Consider the following 26739-nt stretch of genomic DNA (forward strand, 5'->3'; position numbering starts at 1 on the left):
TTTACATTTTTAAATCTACTGATTTATCAGAAAATGCAAAAATCAGACTTGACCAATGTAAAATGTAGCTTTCAATCCATGGTTTACATCAAAAATATTTTGGACCTAAATACTTGTAGTGGTTTGAGATTAGGTTCTTTTCTGTTTGAGGTGCAATTCTTTGAGGTAGATCTACTTTTGCTTTTTCCTAGAGTCAGTGTACCCGGAGTCGTACACTTTTTTAAGTAAAAGTAAGAAAATTATCTTATAGTTAAAAATTCTTCTTATAATTGATATTATTTTGAAAATTACATCCTTTGCCCATAAAAACTGATGACCAAAACGTTTCTATCTTAAGTATGTCATACTTCTAGGCGCACTTGATTTTAAGCAACAGGAATGGGCCAAATATGATAAAAAGTGGACTCGGTTCCGCACACAAGGCCATTTTTATACTGAAAGGTTATTTTACATCTTAAACATGTGTTATAAATTATTTAACACCTCTAAGTCCAGATAAGTAATATTTTTTTGCAAATTTTCAGGACTTCAAATAAATTTAATGCACATTCTTACTATAGTATACAAACATTTATTTCCAAGCATAGTAGCACACAGAAAACATATGTAACAGCAATTGAAATATACTTTTTACCACTTGTAGGTAGTAAAGACAGACATAAAACATTATTATTGAAGTTTTTTTCATCTGTTTAGTTATGATTTGTTCGATTAAGAGTTTGGTATCATTTTAAACAAAAGAATCAAGGTGAAATGACTTGACGTTTGGTAGTTGGGAGAAGTTAATTCATGTGCATATAAATCATAACTAACAGCAAATTTGCCATAACAAAAACATACATTTCTTTTCAAATATATATATTTTATAATGATCTTAACATTAAAATAGAAATAAGCATGGTTTCATTGCTGAATAAGTTGTTTTTATGTGTGACCTACACAGCCATGTACATGTATTTACATTTTCGTCTGCAATGTCTAGGGAGAGGCTGGGGTGCAAGATCCCAGATTATGTCATATCCTGTTGGAAACATGTCAGTTCAATGAAACACAAATGAAAACTGAATAAATTCATTTGAATTTTTCAAGAAAAAATGAAAAATGGGAAAGTGTGCGGGACCGGGTCCTGTGCGGAACCGGGTACACTGACTCTAGATGAAATGGAGCTGTTTTAATTGTTGAATTTGAGTCAAATTTGACAGAAATTATAAATAAAGATTAAAGTGTACATGTTTAACGAATTTTTATAAAATCATTAGATCTATATATATTTTATACTACTAAAAGTCGTCTTGAATGTTTCCAGTTTTGTCACGAACTTTTAATATCAATGAGGCACTTACACACTGTTTAGAAATTCATGACAACAAACTATTTTTTTTCGGATATGAAAACAATTAAATATGACACATCATTTTTAAAACAATTAAAATCTACTTCCTGTAATATAGATCTACTGTAATTTAAAACAACAATTATTGTTGTAACGATCTAAAACGCCTCGTCAAGAGACGAGACACATTTAGATATTTATCTAAATTTAGTTATTTTATTGTTCAAATTTGTTTAAAGATGTTTCAGATATTTCAAAGATAGTTTAGAAATAAAATTCTTACTTGTTAGCGGGAAAATCTTATAAAGTGCTTCCTTATTCTTCAAAAATAGAGAAAATCCAAATGGATATTTTTTGAATACGTCACAGAATTCTATAAACATTGAATGACTTGTTTGATTAACTAGTTACAGAATAACTTGCTTGATTAACTAGATACAGAAGAATGTCATTTTAATTGATGTACCTTAGGGTAACATCCTGCGCATATTTGTGTGTCTAGCGTACAAAATATGAAAGTATGCAGACTACAAAATTTTAATGATATCTTCAATGTTATGTAAAAACACTGACTTCCTATAAGTAAAATAATCAAAATTTACAAGTTTGATGATTTTTCTGACATCATATTTAAATAGTACAGTATAGCTGTGTCTGTAATTTTACATGACATTTACCTTAGGAAGTAATTCTATTTTAAATGATCTTGTATAACAATGAATGATATTGTACAAAATTTGCTTACATCATATAACAACTTCCTATGTAACTAATTCAATGAACTTGCAAAAATAATTTCTAGAAACACATTCATCCTGACATAAGGCTGGGACATACGCTGATGATATCGTAGATCCCAGCATAAGGTTACATCTTATTGGCCATTTTTTTCTTACAGTAATAGATATCAGCATGTTGTCAAGTTTTTCCCTAGAAATTGTGCCCTACATTGGATTGCAATCTAAAATGTATGCTACCTGTAACAGCTGTGCAAAGATTTATGACATTTATGTCATCTCTAACTGTAGGAACAGTGACACATAACTGACTGAAATCATAATGGTGTGGAAAAAACAACAAGATTAATATGATTGTATACAAAACACATACAGTACTGCCACTTGGTTTTAAATAATTGAAAATAATAATGTTTAACCCTTAGTCAAACTTATTGTACTGCCCATTCGATATTGTGCTATTTTGTGTCTGGGCAATATCTCGCCTCTGTAAAAGGGAAATTCTGACCCAGAACAAAAATATCTCAGAATCTTACTTTGGCAAGTCAATATATTTTGACTAGCTTAACCCTTTGCAAAATTGCCAAATTCCTGTTATGTATTTGATTTGCTTTGAATTTGAAATAGACTTAAATAGTCCATTGCCAGTTACAAAATCAAGCAGCCAATAGAACCTGAAGCTGCTGCTCTGGCTTGATACTGGTGGCCTTGTCAAAGGCATTGTCACTTTTGTTTCAAAAATTGTTCTGGTCATAATATATACACTGTGTAGAAACACATAGACCTACTTCCTGTGATCGCAAAAAATTGATACATGTTGAATTGTATAAGCTAGCAATAAATGATACAGTAATCAGAAGTGACCGGTGCTTGATATCATAATAACTGATACACATTGAATAAATGGTGCTCAGAAGAAAAAGGTCCTCGTCATCACAATAACCCATACACATTGAAGTGAAGTATCCCAAACTTGGCAAACATGGGTTTTTTCCAAGGAAATCCACCAGTAACAAACACACTTTTACTGTGATAGCTTCAGAGAGCACCAATATAGTGATTCCCTTTCTACACAGTGATTAAAGCACCTTGCATTTCAGCCCTTCTTTATTGAAATATAAAGCATGCACAATTTTAAAATTACTTTAAATTTAGCAAGACACAATGAAGTTATAATGCGGTTATAAAAAAAAAAACTCACAAAGTTTTTTTCAATAAATAAGACTCATCTATCAAACAAACACAGAGATACTTTCTCTCAAAAACCAAGTTGTCTACAAACCTTTTACTATCACAGGAAAGTAAATAACAAGTTTTGCTGATTTCACACACGAAGTAAACTATAAAAAGACGATTTATGGCAAATTACACTGTATTTACCTTTAAACTTAATGAATCGAGCCATCGAGAAAGTGCGAAATATTTCGCATTCAATGAGGCTTCAAATACACAGTATAATTTAATGAATTCTATGAAAACTTTGAAATTTTCTTTTTATGTGTTTATCTTTTTCAAACTCACTCGGGCCCTCAGTAATTCATAGCAACATCATATGCATTATTTAACACGTACGATTATCTACAAATGTATACATTTTCATAACCACTTGAATTTTTTAGGTTTTGACGATTATATTTCATTATATGTATTATGTTTCACCAGAATAAATCTCGTATTATCATAAACGCCTTCTTACATCGACCAATGAAAGTTGATACTGTCGCTACATTTATAAAAATTTTGTTGATGTCATTGTTGCATTTGCAATTCTGTGCATATCGTAGTTAAATTACGATTAATTTGTTGAAATCGTTTTTAGATTTATCACCATTAATGTAAACATCATTATTATTAATAAACATTGACATTTTTAATAAGGCCTAGGGTGCTGCATTTATAAATATTTCTTGAAATGATTGTTCCCTTAATAAACATTTATCTTTACATGAATAAATGTTAATTGACACAATATTTACATGAATCAATGTCTATCGGCACAATATTTACATTATGTTTATTAGCACTATATTTACATTAATTAATGATAATCGACATCATATTTACAATAATCTGAACAATCAATGTTTATTAGCACTATATTTACATTAACCAATGTTTATCAGCATCATATTTACATTAATCAATGTTTATTGGGCCCATATTTTGATTAATCAATGTTTATTAGCATCATCATTATATTAATCAATATTAATTGATACTGTTATACTTGCATCTATTGATATTCTGTTAATCAACCTAGAACAATTTTTAAATCATATCCTCTATCAATGTAGCAAATTTAGATCATAAATATGTCTAAAACAGCTGATGGAAATTGAAACTTATCTGCAACACTATTGTGTTATCTCATTCACAATAATACATTGTTAAAAGATCTAGGTAATTGTAATATTTCATATATAGACATTATATATTTCATAGATAAACAGTTTATTTCCTGTCCCCTGTGAAGATATTATTGAAGGACAGTTCTTTAAAATTTAGACCTGCTTAGACCTTGTTGAAAAAATAAGTCCAAGGCTTTAATTTCAATGTACCGGGTATTACGAGAGCATGATTGTGTCCTTTCTCAAGTACCCGAGGGCAGTTAAATACACAGAGTTTTCTTAATTCTGTACTAGTGCTTACTTCTTTTTTTCCAAAACTAACAAAAAAGCATAAAAAATAGCAGAAGGGGCAAAGATATAAACTTTCATTGCCATTAACAGATTGACATGTAACATCAGTTGACAATTGAATCAAATTTGTTCTTTCCGAGAAACAACTTCAAACACCAACTCCCAGTAAGAAACTTTTTTTTTTAACTTTTATCATGGCGATCAAGTCTAAAATCGGTATTGAACGAGAATTTATTAACAATACAATCAAACAATCAATCTTACTTAGAAGACAAGTCTCACTAACGCTTCAAAGAATTCCACTTTGATTATGTCAAATATCTACTTACTGGAAAGCTTCTTACTTCAGTATTTTGTCAATTCTACTTAAAAACAAACAATAATAGAATGTACGGAAAAAGTGGTTTGTTTCCATTGCTTTTGAGTTGAGATAAAAGCAGACAAGAGCACTGCATGGGGTGTTAACGCTCGTCTGTTAAAAAAAAAACATTAAAATTTTTAAAAAGGGACATAACTCAAAAAAATTGCTTTGAGAATTATGTCCCTTGTCTAACAACTGCACCTAAGTAATGTCATGACGAGCGAGTATTCCAAATTTCATGTTGAAAACTTTTATAATGTTTGAAGAATGTGCTACGATAAAGTTTTTGTATGACGACCAAACAGATGAGCTAAAAATTAATGTACTCATTTGATCTTTGATTGCGGCTACTGGTAAATACATGACATGGTTTTACTTTCATATTTGCCAAAATGTTTCTATAGTATGCTATATTTTGATCAATTAACTCAGCTGATAATAATAAATAATACTGATAAATCTATTAATATAAATAAACAGCCTCAAATGACACAGGGAGGGGCACTATAGACTATAATTATAGTCGCAATATTTTGACTGCAAGACCTGCTGACATTACATAGATATTGGATTTTAGGGCTAGGTGGGACACCCTAGATCATCCCTATCAAAAGATCTGGCACATTGTCACTATAACACTTACAGTGCCAGCGTGACCTAAAACCAAATTCCTCAGCCACACACACAAAAAAAAACAAACAAACCTATGCATTTAAATATATGCAAAAATTAAAATCTACTTACAAAGTTTCAGTTTTAAGTCCATATATAAATATATTACACAGTTACGACATACCAATGACTTGACAAGTTTAACTGACTTTACAAATTAGTATAATCATTATCTCGTAATGTCCAGACAATGTTTGACATGTACGTCCCTTGAGCAATTTTCACTGTATGTATAATGTAAGAACATGATAAATATTTCAACAGTCAAAATTAAATCTATATATGCAAAATTGTTTTCAGGCCAAATTGTAATAAAAATAAGTTTCTTAGTTGCATTTATTTATATTCATATAAAATTTTGTGCCAAATTGTAATAAAAATAAGTTTCTACGTGAAGATTCAATTTCTCAAAAATTTGGGGCAAATTTCAATAAAAAGTAATTTCTTAGCTATAGTCGTATAAAAAAACAACAACATAAAATATATAGATTAAACATATCGTGAAATAATTCATAATGAAAAAAATCAAAACCTTATAAAATATTAAAAATTAAACTGTGGTTATTGTATTTATCATAAAAAAACCAAAACAACAACAACAAAAAAACTCAACAAAAAACGAAAAGAAAACTAAACAAAAACTTAATTTTCCATGTTAAAGTGACTTAGTAAAAAATATTAAATTTATAAAAAAAAACTTTAACACAAATCTAAAGTAAATAATATTTTTACCTATTTAAACATCATGACAAAATTTGTAACACACAAAAAAACATCCAATTCCTCATCACAGAGGCAGCATGTATGAGATAAATCACTAAAACGCAACTGAGCAAAAATTTCTTTTTTTCTGCGTAAAACCAACTTTGATAATGATAATTACACCAACTTCCTATGACACGTGAAATGACAGGAAACACTTTCAAACACTTTATATATTATAATCTGCTAACAACAGCTTTGTTGTTTGTTACACAAATATTTCCTGTTTTAATATAAAAAGTCAATAACTCTGGCATTATTTTAATCTTTTGTTAAACTAATTCTGAAATTTTATAATCCACCTAAAACCTCTTATAAATCCACTGATCTGTGAAGGGAATGTCTAGTTTATGTACATTAAAACACGTAATTTTGTATAATGAAATTATAAACACATGTACATTTGCATAATAATTTCAAAACTTTGAACCTTTCCTAAATGGTACATTAAAATGTCAGGCAGTGTCAAAAGGATCAAACTGGTGTCAGAGAATTATAAAAACGAGAATTATAACAAAGTTAACCCTTAACCCACTAAATTTGAGTAATGGATCTGCCCTTATTGAATCTGAGCTGGTCCATTTGAAAAGTAAGGGATTTCAAGATCAAAATCCAAAAAAGTTGAGCCTGGTCAGACTTAACATCAAAGTTTATACTGACATGTTTTAATACATGTTACATTGGCATGTCATTTTTTGCCCAAAAGCACCCTAATGATTAAGATCAAAATTTTTAATTTACATATTTGAAAAATAACCTCTGAACATACTAATAGTAACTCCAACACAATTCTCAAATGGAAGTTTATATTTTCCGTATTTTCTACCAATATTCCTAATATTCAAATCAAATATTTAGCTTTTAAAACCAACCCGTGTGGCTCGAAGTTACATCCAACAATTTCTATATCGAATTCTTTCTATTCATCTAGTCTAAGTATTGAAAAATCCTTTATCCACAAAAATCTGATCTTCATTTGATAAGCTTTAATACTTTCTTAAACATTTTACTGTTCAAATTATTAAATGAAAACATCGAAATATTTTAACACAAGGCGTAATATAGGTCACTCGGCAAAAAAAGCGTAATTCAATTTCAAAAACACGTTTTGATTATACGTACTTAAGTATAACATAGGATCCAAAAGCTTGTCAAACCTTGTCATGTTTAATAACAAAATGTGTAATTCGGCATTAAAATCTGACGGGGATCAAAAAGTCTCGAAATGGCCCGAGGTTAGAGGTGCTTGTAAGTGTACGAACAAGCTGTAAACGAGACATTAAACAGACATCTATTTAAACCCTGTAAGGACACATCTTAACAAATGCATGACACTTTTTCATGAAAATATTTGACCGCTGTAAAAAAATCTTGTAAAAATATTTTTCAACAATATTAACAAATTAGTAATTAACGTCATGCAATAGAAATAAACTACTTTTGAGCCTGGAGTAATTATCCCATAATATGCTGCTTCAGTAATTTTAAACATAAACAGAAAAACAAGCACAGAAAACACAACTGAATATGACTGTTAAGTAAACTACAATGTAAATATTAAATATCTTTTAAAGAAAATTTTTTAAGTTATAATCAAAATGAGCTATACTAAAATATTTTTTATATAATATATATACATGTATTATATTAGAGGGTATTCAAGATTTTTTCTGTAAATACAGGATTTATTTTCATAAGTGGCAGTAGCCATCTCACAAGATGAAAGTAAATCCTGTATTTATAGAAAAGAACTTGAATTTTCTGTTTATTATATAATTTTCTTTTTCACTTGTTATTCTTAAGACTTCTGCTTCAATTTTGTGTATTGGCTTAAGTCCAGCAAGACACCAGTGAAAATACAGAAAATATGTTTCACTGCAGTGAAAAAATAATTTTTACAGTGAAAATATGGAAAATGAAAAATACACATTTTATTTCTCAATATTTCATTTATAAGTACAGTATATGATAAATATATATACCTCATTTTATCACAGTTCATGTAATAACATTTTTTCACTACATCACACAAAATCGCCAACTTTACAATACATAAAATTTTACAGCCACTTGTATAAAATATAAATTCTTTCTTTTTTCAAGTTTTTTTTTTCGTTAAAGACAAAGACGTTATATATACATGTATTTAAATGACGGGTTTATCGTTATATGGCACCTGCAGCGTATTCATATCTTACTAGCTATCTTATCTAAAATGGTATATGATATACAATTCAACTTGCCGAGTCGTAGTTGAAATATTTCAAATAACTGAAATAAGATAACAGGCATTTTTAAATGCAGTTCACATCGTAGGTTGATTACTGTGTATTGATACGACTGTGAGAATATTTTACTGGTGCATGCGTTATCAGGTCCATACAGTATAAAAAATTCTTAATTTGCAATCATCATTGTAATTAAAACAGCAAAGTTTTTGTTACCCTTACCAATCTAAATATCTTAAATAGACTTGTCCATCTTTCAATCTGGACTAGATCATTTATCATTTTTAGGGAAAAATTATCCTTGTAGCAAACAGAACAGACATGCTCTAAAACCAATATTTAAGCAGTATATAATTTTTGTTTGTCCAAATTCCGAAAGAAGTGAAAATGCATTTGTTTCTGAGGCTATATTATAATATTTTTATATTATCAGTTCAATGGGGCGTCCTTGGCTGAGTGGTTAAGGTCGTTGACTTCAAACCAGTTGCCTCTCACCGATGTGGGTAAAAATCCAGACAGGGACTTTGGATTCTTTCATGTGAGGAAGCTATCCAGCTAGCTTACGGAACATCGGTGGTTCTACTCAGGTGCCTGTTCGTGCCTGAAATAATGCACAGAAGGGCATCTAGGTTTTCCTCCACCAGTAAAGCTGGAACATCGCGATATGACCTATACTGTGTCCATGTGACGTAAAACCCAAAAACAAACAAATCAGTTCATTGAAAACAAACGCTTTCCTTTAGGTTTCGATGTTAAGTCTTCTTCAGAAAAAAATTGACGTTTTTAACGTTTTTACGTTTTTTTGTTCGTTTTGTTTTATCTTAATATTTTTACAAACTAATCACTATGGTAGTAGATGATACACATTTGAATGTAACTACAATTATGTTATTTAATAAATTGACATTTTATTGAAAACAATTCTATTTTTAAGCTATAAAAATAAAAAGTTTTTTTGCCTTGGAGACTATAATCTATCATAGTTATCAATCTTTAATGATCGATCGAAGACGAAGAAATTTACATACTTGCTATTTAGTCATGTGAGGAGAGCTGTCAGACCTGGTAAAAAGATTGATACACGTACATGTACTTGTTTATTTATTTACATGTTTAACTCTCTCTCATTTAAAATGCAAAGGCTTATATAATTTGTGATAAGATTTAATTAAAAGTTTTGCAATTACTGTCCGCACAATTGCATGTTTAGTTTGTTTTCAGCCAAAAGTTACAAGTAAACCATCACAAATTCTGCTTACTGTCCCAAATCACATATTAATTTGTTATTTTATAGCTATTTGACCTACCATACAAAAATTCATCTTGATTTTACAAAATCATTTGCTTTACAAACAAATTAGAAACATTTGAAAAAGTATATTTAACAATCAATATGAGCAAAACTTTCATAATACACATTTTATCCCAGAGGACTTGCTCCACTTTGAAACTGAAACAGTCCATTAATGCTTCAATTTCAATAACAAATTAAATATAGATCATCAACAAATCATGACCAACCTATATACCTAATCTTACAATTGTCCTGTAAGCCAAAATGTTCTCTAGTCATTGGTTTGGACATTGCTTTTAGTGGTCAAGTGGTCAAGGCCACAATGACCTTGACCAGGTTTCAAATACGAGTCAAGAACAACCTCCATACTAAATCTTCAGGTTGTAGGCAAAATGATTCTCTAGTTATTCTAGTTATTGTTTGGACAAGCTTTAAGTGATTAAGGTCATAACGGCCTTGACCTTTGACCTTCTTGGACAAGCTTTTAGTGGTCAAGGTCACAATGACCTTGACCAGGTTTGAAATACGAGTCAAGAACAACCTCCATACTAAATCTTCAGACTGTTGGCAAAATGATTCCCTATTTATTGTTTGGACCAGCTTTTAGTGATCAAGGCCATACTGGCCTTGACCTTGACCTACTGACCAAAATTGGTTCCACCTCAAGTCATGACCAATCTCCACAGACTGAAGGCCAATTGATTCCCTAGTTATTGTTCGGATAATGGCCTTGACCTTTGACAATATGATGTCAAAATCAAAAGGGGTCATTTATTGGCCATTGGCAATGTTACATGTTACATAAAATGTAGCTTATTCCTTCTCACATTATTAATTGAAGAAAGACAGAGGTGATGACTACAAGGACCGACCCCATCACAGTATGTTCTCACTTTTTAGAGGGGGAATAAAAACTTGCATCCAAAATATAGCCCTTGACAGCACAGAATGATCATAATGACCTGGTCAATATTTAGGCTTGCCTGGCCAATGTTCAGGTTGGCCTAGTTATTATACTGGTTGCATGAAACATTGAGCCAATATCATTGCTAACACTCTAAACGTTAAAGTTACACACTTCCCTATTTAGAAGATCTTGAGTACTTGGAATGTATATGATATAGTTTTCTAGAAACAGGAAATAAATTAAATCATTAAGTTACAGTTTTAACAAAAACAATATATATAATTATGTTAACTTGGCACAGAGCGTGACAATTAATATGAGGCAATATATGCAAAGGGCAATAATTATACACCCAAATGCAAATTTGTTTGAGGAAAACTAATATTTCAATTTGGTTAGGGCACATTCATGAAATTTCCATGAAACATGATTTATCTGAATGATATTATCGTTAATCTTAATGAGATAAAAATTTGACCAAAGTTATCATTAAAGCAGGTTCAAAAGTTAAAGAGTTTGTAATCAAGAAACATGTTAGCGCACATGCAGAAGGAACAGATATACATGTACATGTAGTTACAAAAAAACCCTGTAAAGAGGCCTGATAGTTTTCTTGACCATGACCAAAGTTTGCCACCAGTATCATTATATAACAAGGCATGCACGTTTGTGTTTACATACTGACTAGGCTTCTCTCCTGAACTCAGCAATTGTTTTTTTCCCCTCATCTAATCCTGGGAAGCAAACAAACTTTTGCAGTTACAACTTGGTCAATATTTTGATAATGCAATGCCTTGATCATTCTATTGTGAAGGCATCGTGAAGCTATAACGGACATAAATTTGTTTCTAGGTTTGTTGGGTTTTACATTGCACCAACACAGTAGAGGACATATAGCAACTGTCTAGCTTTACTGGCGGATGGTGTGTCAGTGAGTCCTCCATGCATTAGTACAGGCACGAAAGAGCACCCTAACTCGAACCCCTGGCGTATCATAAGCTAGCTTGAAAGAATCCAAAGTCTTTGGTAGGATTCAAACCCACAGCAGTGAAGGGTAAGTGGTTTTAAGTCAACAACCTTAGCCACTCCGCCATGGACACCTCTAAACAGGATTGGATGGGAAAAACGGTTTAAACCCACGTTTGCCAAATTACCCATCAAATTAATACTTTACATTTTTCATATCAAAAATTGCTAAAATTATATATCCAATTAGGACAGTATTCATGACCCAAATTCAGCAGGGCATAAGGTTTAATAGAGTTAAATATTTCTAACTTTGTATTAAACGGGCTAATGTTCCCTCTGACAATACTAACCAATCATAAATTGAACCATCAAGTTTCAATATTGACAGAACTTATTGATTCGTGAATTACTCTGGTATGTGAAAATGATTTAGAAAACACTGTTGAAAATACCTGGGACATATCAATATTATTGTAAGCTGGCGCAGTATAAAGAAACAAGAGCGATTTAAGAATTCTGAAAGTTCATATTTTGTATATTTTTTTGTAAAAGAATAGCTTGTAAATGTATTTTGTTCATGGAACAGATGTGATTTAATGACCATGTGCATGCAAATATGCTACAGATGTAAAGTATACACCTTCATATCTTGATTTTTGAAAGACAAAATATTCTGAATGCCAAAAATCTGTCCTGATTATTTTCGAAATAAAATTTCATTTTCTGACTCATTGCTAGTAGGAAAGCATACTAATTCTTTTGAGTTTGAAATCAGGATAAATCAAATATTTTGTTGAATTTAACTGACACATGACACTGTAAAGGTTCCAGCTGTACTGGTGCAGGAAGACCTCAAGGGTTCCTTTGTGCATTATTTCAGGTACAAGCTGGCACTTGAGTATAAAGCCACAGATCTTCTGTAAGCTGGCTCAGGATAGCTTCCTCATGTGAAATAATCTAAAGACACTGAATGAGTTCAAACCCACAGCCGTGAGGGGCAAGTGATTTGAAGTCAGTGACTTTAACCACTTGGCCAAAGAAGCCCCTTCATGATAGTGTACAGAACATTGAGAAAGAAAACATTCCATGCCATTGTTTTGCTAGCCCTTTAATTCCTTCAGTGCAATAAAAATCGTTTCTAGCCCTTGATTCCACAGTTTGTTTATTTGTCTGGTTTTCATGCCAATTCTAACATATTTTTGGTCATGAAATGGAAAGGAAAGTACTGTAGCCCTTTGAGGTTGTCTAATATAGTAGAGGAATGGAAAGCTAGACCTGCATCCCTCAATATTGAGGAAAACAAGTTGTCCAAGTAGAGCACTAGTATCTATAGAGGTCAAGGGTTGAAAAACATTTTGGTGCTAATTTGACGAAATAACTGGTAATGGCACCAAGAAAGCATGCAGTCATCTAGCGAGAATTAAGCCCTATATCTACTGGTCTCAAAAATGGGCTTGACATTAGATTAAAACAAATTATTTACATGTCCAAGGCATTTGAGTTAAATGCAAGCATTGCCTCTGTATTTAATGGCAGAGGAATGTTATAATGTAATTCAAGCCATTTTCATTGAGAAATTCATTTTTGCCTTTATTTGCATTACTTTAAATCCATTATAACAACTAGCTTTTGTCCTTTCTGAACTCGGAATGTTTATCTTAATTATGTACACAATCCAAATTTGTTTAAACTTGATAAAAACAGTGATTTTCCAACATGTGAAGATAAACATTGCTACATTTCCGACAACAAAAGTGTTCAATCCCTTACCCATTATCTTTATATGCAATAAGAACTACTTTGAAGGTGATATGCCACTAAATTTGAACCAGTTATTGCATGACATACATGTAAGAAATTGATAAGATTCAATTTAATTGTAGCCTATAAACTTTTATATTAGTGATATATATGACTGTAATTAATGTAATACTGTACAAAGGTACTATGTCACAGTTTTATGACATAAAATACCTTGATGTCACAGTTTTATGACATAAAATGCCTTGATGTCACAGTTTTATGACATAAAATGCCTTGTTGTCACAGTTTTATGACATAATATACCTTGTTGTCACAGTTTTATGACATAAAATGCCTTGTTGTCACAGTTTTATAACATGAATATCCTTTTTGTCACAGTTTTATGACATAAAATGCCTTGATGTCACAGTTTTATGACATAAAATGCCTTGTTGTCACAGTTTTATGACATAATATACCTTGTTGTCACAGTTTTATGACATAAAATGCCTTGTTGTCACAGTTTTATAACATGAATATCCTTTTTGTCACAGTTTTATGACATAAAATGCCTTGGCAAAGTTTTAAACAAGAGCTGTCTAAAGAGAACTGCGCTCAACTTTTCTCAGTACCTGATAGTAAAATAAAAGCAAAGAAGAAAAGGGGGCATAATTTGATAAAACAAACAGCTTGGCAGAATTATTTGCCCTTGATAGTTAACAGCTAAAAGTGAATATCTGTGATTGTTCTTGAGAAAATTACAAAAGAGAAATAACCTTAACAAAAAAGGTTAATAAGTGCAAAAAATCTAAGTCAAAAAGGGACTTTGCAAAATAACATCAAACTCTGATAATGAGCAAGTGTGCCAAGTTTGCAGTGATTAGCTTTAGTAGTTTCAGAGAAAATGAACCTTAACAAATTACCTACAACAGGTCACAATGACCTTGACCTCTCACCCTATGACCTCAAAACTGATGTGAGTAGTAGACCTCATCAAATTGCATCAATACATGAAGAAAGCTTATTTCGTTATTAAGTTAATGACAAACTCAACCAAAAAGGTCAACCAACACCAACCAGTATCTCCATCGTTTTCTTCAAAAAGTGGAACTAAAAATAACAAATTTTGTCACAGTTTTTTATAACATATTAAACATACTTTGTCACAGTTTTTTTTTATAACATAACATACCTTGTCACCCTTTTTAACATAACAAACCTTGTCACATCTTTAAAAACACAACATTAAGAAGATTGTGGTAAAATTGTTGTGACACACTATGTTTTATGTATCAAACAACTCGCTTTTTAACCCTGTGCAAGAGAAGTTGACAGTAAAAAGAAACGAAAATACCACATTCTTTAACAAATCTAACAAACACTCTACTTGAAACAGTAAATTAGAATAATTTTAAAATGAAAAAGAGAACGCTGATCATTAGTAGAAAGCCCTCGTGAAATTGTTGACCTGGCCCGACGAGGTCATTCCTTGATCACGATAAGTAAAGGACATCACCTCGAGCATCAAACTTACGAGTTCAAGATCACATTAAAACTATTTTCGGCCTTTAATATATACTTATAATTCATACCACATACAGCAAAAAGTGTTTTTTAGTCTCTGTATCAAGCTGGTCACTAATTTTGGGAAAGAGGATTGTGTAGGCTGTCCGATAGCTTAGTTGGTAGAGACGATAAACTCCATTCCGAGGGTCTTGGGTTTGAGTCTGTGTCAGACTGCACGGTCATTTTTTTGCACCCTCTGACCTTTATGGAGACTATGTCAATATAAAGATATGGGATTTATTCCCAATGATATTTGTAAGAACTCAAAGTAAAAACTTGATTAGTTATGACATTTTAATTGCATCAATTCCCTGAATGACAATTAAACAAAAAATCTTGGGCTGAAAATCAACGTATGATTCCATGATTTTACTTCCTACATGGAGGATTCAAACTCTACTATAAATGCTTGGTCATGAGACCTTGTCAACAACACTGGAATAAACCGGAATGAACTCTTGGAGCTTAAAAAAATGACTAATAATATACCTGAGTAAATATCATTTAGTTGAGGTGTTTTATTTTAAATCGAAAACTATCAGAATACACTGTATATCAATTCTCCAAAAGAGATTCATATTATAAATTAGTGTTTTAAAAAAGAAGCCAAGTGAAAATCATTCAAACACTTAATCAGTATCCAGTATATTTCATATAATGTCTTGCAAAATAAATATCTAAAACCTTAAAATCTAGAAAAACATATTTTGTCTATTCAAACCATCAGTATTTTATCATTATGATAATTCATGAATAAATTATACTCAAAATACCTTTCATCGTTTGCAACGAAATCAACTTATATCCACACTAAAATCTGAATAATTATATATAATTTTTTTTATTACAGATACCTGTAAAACTCTCACCAATTATATATCCAAATTTGTAATTATATCCCAAACACTTTCAATACTATACCTATCACTTCTAAATAAATACTTTTTATCAAGCACAAGAGAAAACCCCTGTAGATTCTCCTACCGTACTTAAGTAGTACTATCCCGGTGATAAATCCTACACCCAACAATGTACTATGATGAAATTTGTTTAAATCCATGCGTATCCGCCCATTCACAAAGATCTGATCCCCGCTATTTACAGATTTAATATAACAATGGTCAAGAAGAGAAAATTTACCTTAACGCTTCAAATAACCTATTTTAATATTCTATAATCCATTGAGAAACATACGTTTGAATAAAAAAGTTTCCCTCAATTATTAAACAGTGTATTATAAACTCTCTACTACCTTAAACGTTCAATAAAAATCACCCACTAGTTTCTGAACCAAGATATCGCGTTAAGTGGTGAAAATCTAAAGCCGGGGCCGAAATTGATCAGAAAATTAAAGCAAGATAAAGCTTTTGATAAACCAAAAAATTAAAAGTATCTATATAAATAAACCAATCATGAGGTAAGGTTGTTATAACAAATTTTACCAATACGTTCAGCTAGAAAATGTTGAAAAATAAATCTATAAAGATTCAAACATACCTTTGTGCCCTTTTAATTTTAATGAATATTTATGAAACCTGTTTTACGTAAGTTGTCATTAAAGCATGACTTGAAAGCAGACGTCATTTATTATGCGAGAGATGTTTGAACGATTTAATAAAGACAAAATGTATAAATTATATAAATTTTTAAATTTCAAAAGAAAGCAGGAAACTTGTTGGCGAAGGTGATTTTTTTGTTAAACGCGATGGAATGGTGTTTGGTGGGTGGAGTCAGGGTGGGTGAAGGCTTGTGTGTAAAGTGGGGTTTAGAAATGGTTTGATTTGTTGTTTTTTAATTTTCTAGACAATGTCTGCATTAAATGCTGTAAGATGATTCAGATTTGTTATGTTATGAAGGGCAGGGAGAGGGGGTATGGACTGGGCATGGAGGTTGGAGCCTTTACATCAACAGTACTGTTGATGTATATGTTGTCCACTTTCTAGTTTAAACTAGAAGTAAAACCCAGGTAAAGTTGAATATCTTAATAAACTTATGTTGTTGGTTCTAAATTTTTTCCTAATAATAAAAGCAAGAATAATATTAAATAAACTTAAAAAGATTAAAACTAGTTATTAACACTTTCCCTGCCTACATGAGTGGTACACCTCTCATACTTATTGTACCAATGATTTTCAACAATACTGGTGGTATACCTTACATTTAAATATGAAATAATTGGTTTGATTTATTAATTTTTTATGGTGTTTTTATCACATTTGCCTTTTAAGGTTGAAATAAAAATAATCTTATCTCAACTTTGTTTATTTTTCACTCCATAATGTAGGTTTTTTTTATATTTTATATATAAGTCATGAAGTGAAAAATAAGCATTCATATAATGCAATATATTTTGCATTTATAGAAATACCCCTGGCAAATACATTGTATTTTTATAACTTAAATTTTGGCAACGAAAGGGTAAACTGGGGTTATGAAAATGCACATCCCTGCCTTCGGACCAGGCTCCATAATTTTATGATTAAATACTAGATGTAATAAAAGTTTTGAAATAGACTGTTCACAGATCCTGTCACAGGATGAGAGAAATGAGCAGCCTGACCAGGACTCGAATCTAGGACCCTCGAAATACTGACTGAGCTATCCTGTCACTTACACATATTCTGAACCTTGACATTCCCTTAAAATCAACATCCCTTTTATGCTTAACCAGTTCCAGTTAACAGCTCAACTATAGAAGGAAAAAAAAAATCTTCTAAAATAAACACTAGAAATTTCCAAATCCAAAGTAGGTCATTTAATACACCACAAATTTAGCATTATTCGGATAAAAACATTTGTATCAGTAACTGTTAACACTGGAATAAACTTTAAGGAACACAAACCACTTGATTCAAAGCTTTTTATCTTCTATAAGATCTTCAAGGTTCCTTTATCAAATCTCATTGACTTTTTACCCCATTTACGGGATTGAAACAGCTTTTACCGAATTTGAATAAATTCTGAAGTTTTATCGTGAAATTTTTACAGCAATATAAGATTTTTTTCAACATCATGGATTTTTTTAAGCATAGCTACCTATAAATTGGGAAAACCTTGTAGTTAATGCTTTAAACCTGGTGAATTTGTGTTATATTTGAGTTAATTTAATGGAACTGTCTATTCAAAGTTCAAGGGATTTCAACCTCAAAATACAAAATTGAGCTACCAATTTTTTTTTACCATTACTTTATTTAAAATATCTATGATCTACATTATATAATACAAATAGCCATAATTCTGAATATCATGTTTAACTCTTAGCTTAGACTGCTGGTGGAATTAATGCAGACCATTTAGTTCAGACAATACTTTGGTGTGTCTGATCGTGGCCTGCACTGTTAATTATTCAGTGTCAAGACAAATTTTTTCCCAAAAAATTGTGAATGTTTTTGTCCACATTTAAAGATGGAAGAGTCCATTTAAATTATTTATTTTTAAACATTTAGTGAGGAGTTTCTCCTGTTTGACTTTTTGTGAAAGGGAGACAACTCCAAAGTAATAAAATGTAAATTATTTCAGTACAGTCCCTTTACATGACAGAGATTTTTTTGCAGTTGAATGGTTTCTAAGTATTTAACTTGATACAGTTAAATTATTAATTTCATAAAACATTAATTTTCAGTCTCATTGAAACAAAAATTTTCTTGCATCTCAGGCAGGATTATCTTCTGTTTACACCGGTGCTAGAAAACTCTGTCTTACACCCCCCATGTAAGACAGTCGCATGCTTTAAATGACGTCATTGATGCGCGCCTTTTAAAAAATTATCTGATATCACAATACACATAACTATATGAAATGAACAACAATCTTATGTCTCTTTGTTTCGAAAACTTTTCTATAACATTTTACAAAAATTTGCCTGAATTTATATAATTATGATAATTATATTTCTTCTCTTGGTTCATAACATTTTTATATAATTATGATATACAACTAAAACCTCATGGAATCTTCTAAATTTTCGTTCAAATTTTCCTAAAAATTGAAAGACTTCATTTTTATCCATAACAAAAATGTTTTGTATATTAAATTTTATTAACTTCTTCTTACATTCCTTATAAAAAACTGAAATAACTTGCTAAAAATATGAAAGCTACATCTTTGAAGCCTATTCTTGGTTTGTATAATAAAATGAGAAAATTAGTAGAACCAGTGATGCTGAATATAAGTTAATTAATTAGAAGAAGAGTTATGGTTCTTGCATTTGACTCACTTTCATAATTGAGTGATCATATTCACAGGTGAACGTCGCGTGGCCATGACTTACACTTGACCACTGTTCCCCCTCTACAACCCAAAACCCTTAAACGTTATCCAAACATCATAAGTATTGACAAAAATAAATTAAATGAAAAAAAAATGTTTATGACTCAAAAATTGATTTTTGTCAATATTTATGATATTTGGATGATATTTAAGGGTTTTGGGTTGTAGAAGGGGAACGGGGGTATAGTGTAAGTCATGGCCATGCCACATTCACCTGTGCTTCTGAGCAAAAGAAATCATATAAAAAAATTCTCACCTGATAATATTCTCGTGTTGATCCATAGCTAGGTACAATACTGATACCCAGGTTTTCATCCGGATCTTTATCTATCCTCACATTATATGTTGCGAAACCTCCGAAACCTTCATCTTCACTGTCCGAACCATCTCGCCGTCTCTTTATTTGAACTGGAACATCAGTTTTAGGTGACCTTTTACCTGATTTCTGAATGGATTCATTTTTGTTCTCAAGAGGAAGTGGGGAAACTGAAAATGGAGGTAGATCTTTTTGTCCGCGTTTGACACTCAGCATAACGCGAAGTGGCATATCTTTGAACACTTGAATACATTCATCATGTGAAAGAGTTCGTAAATCGTTTCCATTTACCATCACAATATCATCCCCAACACAAATGCCCTTACTACTCCCTGTTGCCCTGTAAGCAGCGCCACCTAGTGTGACACTTTTCACAGCAACAGATGTAACAGTTCCGACTCCATCTTTCCCGCCCTCTATTCCAAGGATCATACCCAGGTTCTCTCCTGGCAGTCTATGAAGCATTAAGTTATCAAGTCCATCCTCGGAGTCCGAAACATTGTCACTTTTAAAGCTGCCATGACTCGGCAGTTTCTGGTATCTCCCATAAACGGGATACCCAGTATGAACCGGGGAACCAGAATCAGATATTGTACCTTCAGAATTATCATCCTCCCCAGAGCTATCAGTTGTTGTTAAACCAGTTTCATGTATAGGATAAAGTGACGATGACCCACTATAACCACTGTCCGCATTGGAAGAATTCATCTGGTTTAAAATTTTACGCATCTGAAGATTTGTTTGACGATCGGTTGTCTGGTTCCCAGGTAATCTTCTTCCTGAATCCTGATTCCCCCCGATTTGTGTATCATACATAAGTTCCTCGCCATAATAAATTCCATACTCGTCAGAATCTTCACTATATTCTGACGTTAATGCAGCGTTACCGAGATCCCAGTCTGAAGTATCGGACTCGGTACCCGTTGTATTGTCACTCTCCATTTTGGCGCGACGTCGCTCACTGCTTATCAAATATTTGCCGAAATCTAAGCCAAGGACACTTTGACTTCCCCTAGGTGAGATTTTTTCCTGTAAAATAAACAACTATTTAGAAACACAAATTAATTAACATAAATATGTAGAAATTTCACTCACAACAACTGAAATGGAAATTAAATCCGTTTTTGAACACAAAATTAGTTTGATTGCAAGCAGTTTATTTCTGACTTGAATTAATTTCATTTTAATACACAGCTTTTTAAACCTATATAAATGATTTTTGTTTTTTGTAAATGAAATCTGATATGCTCAACTAATTTGTTTTATTCATGAATTGATTTTTATTTAAAACCGCATAACTTTTATAAATTTTAAACTAATTATATTTGCGATTGTTTGAACTATTAACAGTAATAAGATCTGGGTAAATTTCTCAATTTGAAATTATATATTATATTCTGCATTTGTTAAATAATATTTTTATGAAAGACATGAAATTCCAATGCCTTTGTTTGAAAAAACCATCCTGTTTCCTAGTAAAAGGAAATAAAAAGACATATATCAAGGTACATGTATAATAATTTTTGATTTAAGTTCAATTTGAGTTCAATTATTAATTTGAAATAGTTTTCATGTGCATTGAAAATAGCTGATTCCAGACAGAGGCTGAAATGTCAATGAAACAATGGATGGGCCAACATCTTGGATCAATTTTCTCTTTAAAAAAAACTGGAGTTATCTATTTCATTATTATCATTATTATCTATTGTCATCGAACAACAGAATTATCATGCAATGTCTTGGTTTAAACCAAAGTAAAATATGATAACAATAATTGTAATATCATGATACTACAAATAACTACATAGTACTTTTTTTTTAAAATTAAGGGAATTACAGATTTTATTCTACTTACAATTCTGTATCTGTCACACAAAAATGATTAATGCAGTTACCAGTAAATAATAAATATCCTCCTTTTTTATATAAATATTATGCTAAACTAAATCCATATTTTATTTAAATTCCAAAACCTTGGTGTTGAGTAGGGCAAAACTGTACAATGCCATTATTCACAAACCTATTTTACGAAAGTAAAAAAACAAACCAAGAAAGAATGTTATATATTAATACATATATTATTTCATATTCAGCTAAAGAAATAGTCCGACAATCATTCACATAAAAAAACTCCTGACATTTGAGAATCTCTTCTTTGACAATATCACAAATAACAAGAAAAGGTTTTACCTTTACAAGTTAATAAATTATTCACAACCAGGTATTTTCTTCAATCTTAACAACTGTGCGCAAAACATGCAAAATAGTCGAAACGACCTAATGTCGGATACTGGGGAATCATCTATAATATTAGTCCGAAACAATCACAGGCTCTATCAGGACGAGGTTAGAGATAATTGAATTTTCAATCAATATCATCCCTATTGTGTTGGGGTATGGTTAATATAATATAAAGATACCTGCCTTGGTCTCTGTCTCGGCCTTTATTGAATACTGATTTAATAGTATACATTGTATAAACATATGTTAGCATAGTATTGTATTATTATTAAATTAGTGAAATGTTTATTATCAAATTATCGCTATCTATTGTATGAATGATTAATTTATCGGTAATTTGATTTTCATACTAAAATGCTATTTTAAGGGCTATCCAATGTTACATGTGCACTATATTTTTGTATATTGTTTTTGTTATTGTATAGAGGTATACAGAAGTTGTTTTATGTTAGGTCATGCAGCCATATTGTTTTTGTGATTTTGTAAAAGTAGCTGCACATTTTAAGTTATGCAATGTTAAAAATAGGCACATTGTTTGTTGTATCAGTAACTGCTTCTACAAAACTAGTTCACACAAAGTACATTTGTAGTTAAAAATTATAAAGCGTAGTTATAAAACACCTGTTTGTTTGTGTTTAAAATAACAGGACTAATTATTGTATTACATTCCTGATTAAGGTTATTATTTAGTATTTAAACTTATTAGCATGTTGAATGCAATCATAACAACCTTTGCAATCGGTATGTATCAAACACAACGTCAATCAGTTCACTGTCTTATTAATTACCATGCTATTTAACAGTCGCCCATTATTTCTTTTTTAACTTTCAAAAAAAAAAATTCCATAAAAATTAAAAAAATTATGCAGATAACATTTTATAGCAGACAACAATTTTCCCAGCATTTAAAGGATTAAGACAGTTACACAGTTATCATTTTTTTTAAAATTCACTCTTTATTAAAATCTTTAGTTTATACACATTTACTTTAATTCAAATGTGTTGGAAACTATAAGCCTATTGAAACACTCTCATTCTGTTCCTGGAACTAACAAGATTTATTATTACACGTATTTCAAGCACATAATACTGCGGACAAGCCAGAATACGAGAAATGAGAATCTTAGGTGGTAAATAAGCAATGTCTCTAAAATATGTAAGAGCATTAATTTTTAGGTGTTACATTCTACACAAGTGTTTATTTGGTTTTACAGGACACCAACAGAATTTCGGCCATATGGCGCTGAAACAGGAAAGATGATTTTGGCTTACCTCCGTGTTACAAATTTAAAGCAACACCAAGGGTCAAAACCACTTCAACTGCTGGAACTAAGAGATACATAGACGCCAGTAATTTGAACCCATTTAGTCTCATCTTACGATCATGCAGGGTTAAACAGTGGCTGTAATTCTGATGCCTCAACCCATAAAAGGCAATCCCTCAGCCACAAGGGGTTTCTACATAAGTTATTTAGTTTCATGTGAGGATTAGCTTTCAGAATGTCGGTGGTTCTACTCGAACCTGAAATGATGTACAGGTATGGACACATGCCTTTCTCCTCCCGAGTTAAAATGGAAAGATGCCATGTGATCTTATGAACCAAACAAACAAGATTGGGATTGTCATGATTTCTTATAATAACGAAATAAAGAGATATTGCTTGTACAAAGTGTTGTATGACAGAAGAAATTTAATCCCTATTATATATCCCTACCTAAATATTTTTAAAGACCACTACTGTATTGGATAAGTATTATCTGAAATTGAATTAATACATTAAAAACAGCAAATAATATGAAGTGGAGAGGGGATTTAACTTTATAATGTAAAGTTTCAATGAAAGTAGATCTGAGAATGGATTGAAATTCCTCAATATATATTTTTTCTAATGACTAAAGAATTTGCACGATTTTATTATCTTGCGAAGATTTTTTAGAAGCCTATATTGCTAATCTTTCAATGCTATACTTATAACGTTAAAGGCATTTTTCCGCCTACTTCTATTAACATGTTAATCTAGAAGGAATTTTTCACATGGTTCAGAATTAAAATTTTAATAAATTTTAATCAGGCTGTTTGTTTGCTTGTTATTTATTCTGTTATTCTGATTTTAACACATTTTTGTTCATGTCATGGTGGTCAGTCCACCTAACCGGCTTTTCTTGATAATTAACCAGTAATTAACAATTTTGACTACTTATTCTACACAATTTCTGAATCAGAAATGGGAAACAAATGGCCACATGAGTCAAGTTGATGTTTGAGATCTATTGCCACGGCGAAATTTTTTCTTGCCCAAGGATCGCACCAGCAACTGCTGGTTTACAAAACCAATGCTCTCCCTATCGAGCTTAGCCGGCAGACTGGCTTTGTACAAAATACTGTTATAGTACATGGTTCCAGTTAGTAACCATAGTTACAATAAAAGATAAACTACATGTACCTAACTTTTAGCCCTATTGCAATGCCAATATTAAGATATACTGTAATGGTTCCAATCAGTAACATAATTGAATGCCTGCATTAATAAATTGACATTCTTTATTCTTAAAAATATCCATTTCCATTGCTTTTGAAATAAATACAATCTTCAGAAATTTGCTTATTGTAACTCATTCATATATATCTTTAACATTTCAAAAGTAATTCACTTTTTTGTTTTTTAACGTCAAAGACAACACTAATGTCTTTTGACATCATTTTGTTGAATGACGTTAAGGGTGGTTTTCTGACGACGACGTTCAATTATTTTACTGATTTATTTATTATGCAATTGAACATGACATTATATTAAATATTACATCAAATCATATTCCAAATTTTACCTGTATAATTGCTTGCAAAGCTACATCACATCAGTAACAACACGGCAGTAAAAGCGCAATCCTGTAACAAGACAATATAACACATAGTGCGACCTTCACCCCAACACAGCATAACACACAGAACACATGATACCATAAAATTCTTTCTGTCACAGACTGAGAAAAAGGTGCAACATAACCGAGACTCGAACCAAGGATCTTCAGAATAGCATTCCGCAGCTCTGCTGACTGTGCAGTTTACACATTTTCTCCTCATTTAATGAACATAATCTATACCTTGACATATAGTAAGTTGTGTTTCTTTCAAAAATACAAAAAATATCTTTGAAATGGCATCAGATATTTATTTTTAACTTATCATTTATGTACTTCTTTCTAAATTATTGTTTTTGTTCTGTAATAATCTACATTTACACAGAGGACACAGCAAGGCGTAAGACAGACAGCATGTTTTCAATTTCATACTCATTTTTTTTGTATAAAAAGACACAATACTTATCTTAACTAAATTGTTTCACTTTAAAATTTAAAACAAAGCAAACTTGAAATGCAACTAAAAAAACTTCCTGTTAATACATACCCAGTTCTTTTTTGCAGAATAAAGAATTTAACTTGACATGTGTAAAGTATTTCTTGTCCCACAATAATCTAGACCCCTATAGCTTTTGTATCATATGAAAAATTCAAAAAATAGCAGGGCATATTTAATATGCAAAGTGCAAAAGGGAGAAAAAACAACTTCAATCAAAACAAATATTGCATTTTTAAATACTTACGTAATTGTCATTCATTTTTTAGATAAGACCCAATAGGTCCTCTGTTCTGATGTTGGCAATCCTGAAATGTTAAAAATGTTCATTGTAAAATCTACTAGTACCATTATCAAAATTTAGAAAATATTCATGTTATGCAAATACTACATGGAGGCTTACTCTTCTTATTATGGGGCAATATGGGTTATATTGCACAGTTAAGTGTGATATATCTCACAGTTTAAGTGTTATATTTCTAATATTCTTACCAGGCCAGAAGTTGTGTGATTTTATACTTTCATGGTATGTTTAAACATCGTTTTATGGTAATTATATGGCATGTATGCATGATAAAGAATGGAAAATTCTTCTGGCTAGTGAGAATATAGGAAATATCTCACTTACTTTAGATTTAATCCATTAAATTATTACACTTTATTAAAGCAAATTGGTCTAAAACAGGTCTGTTATATAATAAATAATTATGTTGATACTATTCAGTATAGGAAAGAATTACATAATGGATGTTGTTGTCAAGTGTGAGATACATGATCCAATATAACATTATACAAAATGTATTATATAGCAAATAATAAAATGTTTTAGAATCATCATATTAATTGTCCATACTACTAAATCACTTATAACTGTCCAAACATTTTTTTTCAAGCAATATTTTATAAGAATATTTAAGTGATACATCTACAGTATTTGAAATACTTGTGGAAAATGTGCCCATTGTAGACCAATTCACTTTAAAGGTGGTACATGTGAAAAATGGGAAAAAATCTTAATTTCAGGTTATTTATCTTAAGAAAAACAGTAAATTATCAAAGAATATGTGACATTTACTTAATGAACAACATCATTTGAGCCGCGTCACGACAAAATCAACATAATGGGTTTGCGACCAGCATGGATCCAGACCAGCCTGCGCATCTGCGCGGTCTGATCAGGATACATGCTGTTCGCTTACCAACTCTATTACAAGTAGAGAAACTGATAGCGAACAGCATGGATCCTGATCAGACTGCGCGGCTCTTTTATCTTTATTTCCAGGTGTTTGATGAATTGACATGCAAATAAATTTCTTTAATACCTGATTTTTTTCAATAGCAATGAAA

General features: G+C 31.2%; 1 protein-coding gene across 6 annotated transcripts in view; it reads right to left on the reverse strand.

Annotated features, from left to right (window-relative positions):
* Positions 1-26739, reverse strand: part of LOC132759471 (uncharacterized) — a 53627-nt gene that overhangs the window by 18193 nt on the left and 8695 nt on the right. The window contains exons 1-3 of one of the 6 annotated variants that reach the window (XM_060751240.1): positions 25640-25700; positions 24864-24924; positions 19737-20825 (exon numbers count right to left, since the gene is read on the reverse strand). In XM_060751240.1, the coding sequence (XP_060607223.1) occupies positions 19737-20738 (1002 nt within the window). In that variant the 5' untranslated portion in view covers positions 20739-20825; positions 24864-24924; positions 25640-25700. Of the gene's footprint in view, positions 1-1616; positions 1761-5814; positions 5967-6474; positions 6750-16351; positions 16487-19736; positions 20826-24863; positions 24925-25639; positions 25701-26739 lie in introns of those variants that run through there. The other 5 variants (XM_060751239.1, XM_060751243.1, XM_060751242.1 and 2 more) reach the window with 5 other exon arrangements.

Source organism: Ruditapes philippinarum, unplaced genomic scaffold, assembly GCF_026571515.1.
Source record: "Ruditapes philippinarum isolate M1 unplaced genomic scaffold, ASM2657151v2 ctg93_1_1_1_1, whole genome shotgun sequence".
Classification (NCBI taxonomy): Eukaryota; Metazoa; Mollusca; class Bivalvia; order Venerida; family Veneridae; genus Ruditapes; species Ruditapes philippinarum.